The sequence below is a fragment of the Prorops nasuta genome, unplaced genomic scaffold, assembly GCF_024137725.1.
Source record: "Prorops nasuta isolate Cenicafe-Biocafe unplaced genomic scaffold, Cenicafe_Pnas_1.2 PNAS00006, whole genome shotgun sequence".
NCBI classification, from domain to species: domain Eukaryota; kingdom Metazoa; phylum Arthropoda; class Insecta; order Hymenoptera; family Bethylidae; genus Prorops; species Prorops nasuta.
In genome coordinates, this window is record NW_027116803.1 from 6,258,362 (window position 1) to 6,264,826 (window position 6,465).

Here is a 6,465-nt window from a genome sequence, read left to right on the forward strand (position 1 = left end):
AGTGGGAAGGTCGATGAGGGATGGAAAGGGGGGGGGGGTGGGGGTGGAAAAAAGGAAATCTGTAGAGCTAATTCGCGTGCGAGATAACGCGGTGGTCGAGCGACGTTCAACCACCGTGTTTCTTTCTATACTTGTGTGTGTGCGCGCGCGCGCGATGCGTGTGGGTGGGTGTGTGTGCTATCGTTGAAATGGTCTCTGGCAAGTCACGAGGGGGTCGAACCGAGGCAGGGAAAGGCAGGGAAAGGCCACTGTCGACTTATGCCACTGGGTGGTAAGATGATCTTATCAACCACGCTCTTTCTCCCACTCATCCCCTCTTCTCCTTTATACCTCGCACCTCCTCTCCCTCCGCCACCTTGCTCTTTATTGCAAGACTTCTTATACACACACACACACACACACACTTGCACAATTTTATTTGCTCTTTCCTTCCCTTTTCATCCTTTTCCACTTTCCACCGTTTCATCAATATTCCTTTCTCGCTTTCTCTCCGACCGTCCTGCCTTTACCCCGTGTGGTAACTACTTCAACCCCTCCCGACACTGATGACAATATCGCGTGGCCTCTCAGATAACCGCTCGTGTCATTCCTACATCGACTATACCTACTTTTGAGTTAGAGCAACGACTAAGGCCCCGATTCCACTTGGACAAGCCGAGACACTTTTGATTGGCACGCCAGAACAACACGAGGAGCTTAATTATTATTTAACAACGTCCACGTGATTTATGCTTAAATCAATGTTAGATTTTTCTTCAAATCGACCCCGTACTGTGTTCCTTTAACGATTGTATCAGAAACAATTAGCTCTGGTTTGCTTACCGAACGAGTCATGATTCATTTTTAATAGAATAATAATCAAGCTTCGGAGATCGAGAGATCGCGTCACGTTGATTACACTTTCTCATGATGAATCGAGCTGGCAAAGTGGCTCTGCTTCTTCGAGGAAATGAACGGGGATTTTAACTGCTTGTTAGGGTAAACGGATCATCGAGTTTTTGGGTGAAAACAACGTAAAATATTGTGGTAATGACAGTAGGAATGGGGACTGACTCCGAGACCGTACGTATACATATACGTCGTCCTAACGGAATGACGTTGCGGGAAATGGAACTCGTAAAACAAAGCCAAACACACGCTATACACCGCAGGTGCTCCAAGTCTGACACCAGCGTGGAGATACTCCGGTATACGTTTTAAACCCGACCTCTAAAACTTCCCCATTTTCCTGCGCTTTTTTGACAAACAGTTTTTTCAACAATGATATGACCAATCGATACTCGAATATCACGTGGATATTGTGCATGTGGAAAAAATTGCGTAAACGCTCGATCCAAACAATAGTCCCTTATTGATAACTATTTGATTTTTCTATATATAGATCCTGATTGACGAGATTTTTATTTAGCTGGAATTTCCAGTTAAATCGATCAACTTCGAGGAAAGGAGTTTACGGAGAAACGTGCGAAAAGCGAGCGTGAGCGAACTGTCTTCGTCCGCTGAAGACAAAATTACCATCGGCTTAAGGATCGAGAGCTCATGCGCGGACACGCGTGCTCATCCGACACGGTTTTTTTTTCACTCATTTATTCTTCCATCGTCTCGCAGCCCAGAAACTAGTCCTTTCCCGCGTCTCAGGCCTCTCTTACCGGGAATAACTCGCCGGGATAATAAAGGACGATTCTCTGCAAATTTACAATAATAATAATAATTGTCTTTTAGAGAGAATTGTATTTATCACAGGAGCAGGATCAAAGAGTAGAATTTAAGCCAAATGTTTGATTCGATTATTCCTGGATCCGAGAATAACTCGTTGCAATAATAAAGGACGATTCTGAAATTTATAATAATAACTATCGATCTTTTCGAGAGAATTGTATTTATCACAGGAGCAGGACCAAAGAGTAAAATTTAAGCCAAATGTTCGATTCGATAATTCCTGGATAATCGAATCGTTTGGCTAATATCTAACGGCGATAGGCTCATTTAAAAACTTTTACTATTTCAGCATCTGTTGCGAGGCACATAAAGATTTGAATGAGCAAATCGTTCGTATTTACCAAGCAATCTGCTATTGTGGCAAGAAGGAATCCTGATAGTAGAGCGGTAAAACGAGCGTTTAATTAGATGATTAATTTTACAATTGGCTTGTTGAGGAAAACAATGGAGCGTAGGCTTATCGGTAATGCGTGCCTTAGGTAGGCAACAATCATACTGTCTCGGCTATTATACTGGCCGATGCTCGCTAAATTTTTTGTCGTCAAATATCTCTTATTTTGTAAATACGTATTGTGCAAGGGTTTACCTCTCGAACACAATTAGCAATGTTAATCTAATAAAGGCCTTGTATTCTCGCGAAGAGAACGACGACTAATTAGCGTCGAGCTTAAATCATAGTCATGATGGGTGCTTCGTTAAATTGGTGGTTGATCAATGCTGCAGTGGATTTTTCAATGAAGTCCTGAGAATAATGAAAGTGAAGAAAGTGCTGTGGAATACAGCGAGCCCCAGCTTTCTTATCAGATTTAAACAGCCATGCACAGTCGATCATAGAAGCATTGTTTTTATTTTCATTACTACAAAAATCGATCATCTCCAATTTACCAAGTATTCCTCTGTGAAAGCTTTGATGGAAATCAAGAATATTTCTAAAGAATAATGATCCATTGTGGACAATTATTTTGTGGTAAACAAATAAAGTCTGGTGACTCTCCATTAAAATCACTGCTAACCAGACAAAATAGAAATCGATTTTTTTATCGAATTAGAAGCTTTTAAAAATTTTATTGTACGATTTGCCACGACGAAAATTTGTAGAAATTCTGCGCGATAGAACGGAGAGACAATTCTAAGGATTCTCGAGCACTGAATATGTCTCATGAGGTTTTAGAGAGAGAGAGAGAGAGAGAGAGAGTGAGAGAAATAATAGGTTTTTAATTAAGAGAGCTTGCGTGGTGAGAGGAGGTGTAGGGGAGTGGGAAGTGCAGATGGGAGGAGGTATACGAAACTGATGGTAGCCAACGTTTCTCGCAGGACAAGAATGGACTGACCTACCTTAGGATCCTCCGATCTATTCAGAGTCCTCATTCATGGTACTCTCTCAGGATACGAGACAAAGGGACCGATGAAACAGAACCCCCACCTACTTCCACGCGCCTTGTTTGTTTCTTTCGCTTTGTCTCCCCTCGGATACGACTTCCGGTACCGCAGCTAGACGCGATCTCAATGGGATGATTCGCCTTTCAATTGCAGGAGGATTCTCCTGCGTTTGGTCCTGCGTGCTTTACCCAAACCTCCTTCGATCTACTTCCTATCTATTTCAGAGAGGTGCCCCCCCCCCCCCCCCACCCCCTATCACCCCATTTATCCCACGCACACAATACCCACCGGATTTATATCCATTCTCATTGCCAGCTTTTTGCCAGTATCGAGTACAAGCTTTCTCGAATGGAAGCTTTTTTTTATCATTGGCTATAGAGTTACACGTAAGAAGCCTAACCTGCAAACCCTCTCCAATATTCCTCATATACCTCTTATTTCCACTATAATTCAATGACACTGACAGTCGTTTCATTACACCAGCATTTATCACCAATTTTATCACTGTATGCATCAACTGACAAAACACTTGAAAATTATACTAAATCATTAATTATCGTTATCACGAACACGAGCTATACTTAATTATGATAGATCTGATACCAGAGTCTGGACGGTTTATTCTTGAAACGTGGGTTCGCGAGGGAATTTGAATGCAGAAAAAAGTTGATTATTAATTAATCTGATGTACTATATTATCGAATGAAATCAGAGTCTGGTAGCAGTGAGTGGAGGCTAAGGACTGGAGGGTCTGTACGACAAGAATAGTTCCTAAGTACCAAATTGTCTTGAAATGCTCCACTCTCATCCCTCTCGTTCGACTCATTCCCTCTTTGCAGCAGTTCGTCCCTCTTTCGTACCGGCTGCCGCTAGAGAGGGTGAGCCAGTCTGTGGACGGATGGCCTATTATTTCATCGACTCGTGAGTCAAGCGTTAACGGATTTTGTCTTACAGATTACGAAATCCGTTAAGAGCACCTACCCCGTCTCTAACCCCAAGCTCCAACGACCGTGGGAAGGAAGGCATTATTTGTAGATCGCTAACGATATTAAATTCATTCCCCTTGCAGAAACTCTACCTTCACCATGGAACAAGGTGGAATTTCTCAAAGCAAATTAGCCAAAATCAAGGTGTTTCGTCTATTTCATTATTTTTTCAAGATTTTCAAGGTAGTGCAAAATTAGATTATTTTTCTTCCTAACGTCATACGTGTTTTACGAAAGTGTGTGTATGTCAAAGTTGCGTGAGTATTGTAACATAATGAGAGTATATGGGCGGGACTTTGGTCGTGGATAGAGAGCAGTGGAAAAGGTGGAGGTGGAGGTAGAGATGGGGATAGGAATGGAGATGGAGGCAGGAGGACGAGCAACGTGACTAGACAAGACAAGAAAGACGGAGTGGTGTTGCCGTTTGTGCGCCAGCGCGAGAACCGCCTACTTTCCCTCTCTCTCTCTCTCTCTCTCTCTCTCTCTATGTCCCTCTCTTCACTCTCTGTCATCAACGACACCCATTACATTGATACATCCATTGGATTTGCTGATCCAGATAATGCTATCTTCGACTACACTTTGTGCATCATTTCACACCAATTAGTTTCACCCCCCTCCCCCTCCCTAACCTACTACCTTATCAACATGTGCGACTAAAAACACTACCCTACCCAACTACACTTTACCTTCGGTTCACCTTACTTCAAAAATTAATCTCAAAGCGGAATCTCGATAATTTGAATCAGTATACAAGCTTAAAACTAAGTATATTTTAAAACATTATTCCACCATACTCACCCTGTGCGAGTCTTCTAGCTACTGGCTTGGATCTCATCGCTGCACGTCGAGCGAAGAAGTCGAAAATAAAACACTAATAATCCCGCAGACTGTTCTCCGAGCCATGCGACAGGAGCAAATATATCTTCTCGGCTTACTTCACTGTTTTATCGAAACGTTCCTCTCCCTCTCTCTCTTTTTCCCTCGAACCTTGATCACTACTATTGGTCCAACGAAGAAGAAGAAGAGGACGAAGAGATCGAGGATGAAATTGGCGCGCAATTGATTTAGAAATGCGCGAACTGGAGGGCGCTGTGGTGGACGTTGGACGGTACCAATTGATCGTTATCGAGGAGGTCCGATCGAGTCGCAGGGGTTGATTCGATGAAATCGATGAGTATCTTCGAGGTCGCGGAGAGGGATGTGATGAATTCGGGAGGGTGATGCAGGGGGGAGGGGGGAGGAAGCGTAGGTACAAAGAGAGAAGGATTGATTGATAGAGGCTCGAAGAGGCGAAGCTGTTACGAAGTGGGATCCGACGGTAAGCACAATCCGTCCGTCCGACTCGGATCCTGACGCGCGTTGGATCTGTCCTCCGGCAGAGGAGGAGGCGGCGGCTTCCCTGTCCTCCGTGGCAGCTCCTCCTTCTCCTCCGGAGCTCGAGCCCTCCACCCTCCAGTTTCCCTCTCCTCCTTCGCTTTCTCCCCCTTTCTTTCTCTAAGCAGCACACTGGTGATACCACCGCCACCACCACCACTACCGCCGCCGCCGCCGCCGCCGCCGCCGCCGCCGCCGCCGCCGCCAACGCCGCCGCCACCGCCACCACCACCGTCCTACCTCCTCTTCGTGTTCTTCCTCTAGCAATTCCAACCCCTCTTTCCTCCCCCGCAGCTTCCCTCTTGCCGCGACTACCACCACCGCCACTCCTCTCCACCGCCGTCGGCCCACTTCCACCCACAAACCCAGCTTTACCACTCTTCCCCACCTGTCCACGTCCCCTTGCTACTTCCCCCCCCCCCCCCCCCACCCCCACCACAAACACTCACACCCGACCTGCCTGTCCACCAATGATCAGCCGCATGTCTCCTCGGCGACCTCTCTCTCTCTCTCTCCTCTCTCCTCCTCGACTTCTTCAATCTCTGTTTTCCCTTGCTTTTACCTTCCTAAGCCTCTGCTCTCTTCGATCATTCGCTATACCAAATCTAGCAGACTTTTTTCTATCTTCACTGTCCAAGGAATCATCTTTGATACCTTTCAATGTATTATATTTTAGGTACTTTAGTATTATTGTCAATCACGAATGATACCGGTTTAGATTATTTTATCTGTATAGTCTTCTTTTTTAAATCATTTTTTTTATCGACTAGATTGATAATTTAATAGCTTTGATGGGTGATAAATATAGTTGTGAGGAAACATGAACTTTTTCTTGTTAGTTTCAACGTAAGGTGACCTTAGGAAGGGGGATACGTGAAATGGCTGAAAAGTTAAATGATATTTTTCGTTCATTCGTATATGTATAGAGAGAATTCAGGAGATCAATCGATTTACTTGCTGAATGAATGTCGGTACTAGCGTTAAGGAACAGGTGTTCAAAGCT

At 44.5% G+C, this 6,465-nt stretch overlaps 1 protein-coding gene across 2 annotated transcripts in view; it reads right to left on the reverse strand.

Annotated features, from left to right (window-relative positions):
• LOC136774043 (transcription factor hamlet-like) overlaps nucleotides 1-5,428 on the reverse strand; it is a 57,806-nt gene extending 52,378 nt beyond the window's left edge. For both annotated transcript variants that reach the window (XM_066728097.1, XM_066728096.1), the window contains exon 1: nucleotides 4,887-5,428. In XM_066728097.1, coding sequence (XP_066584194.1) covers nucleotides 4,887-4,923 — 37 coding nt within the window. In that variant the 5' untranslated portion in view covers nucleotides 4,924-5,428. The remainder of the gene's footprint in view (nucleotides 1-4,886) is intronic.
• Nucleotides 5,429-6,465: the final 1,037 nt, after the last annotated feature.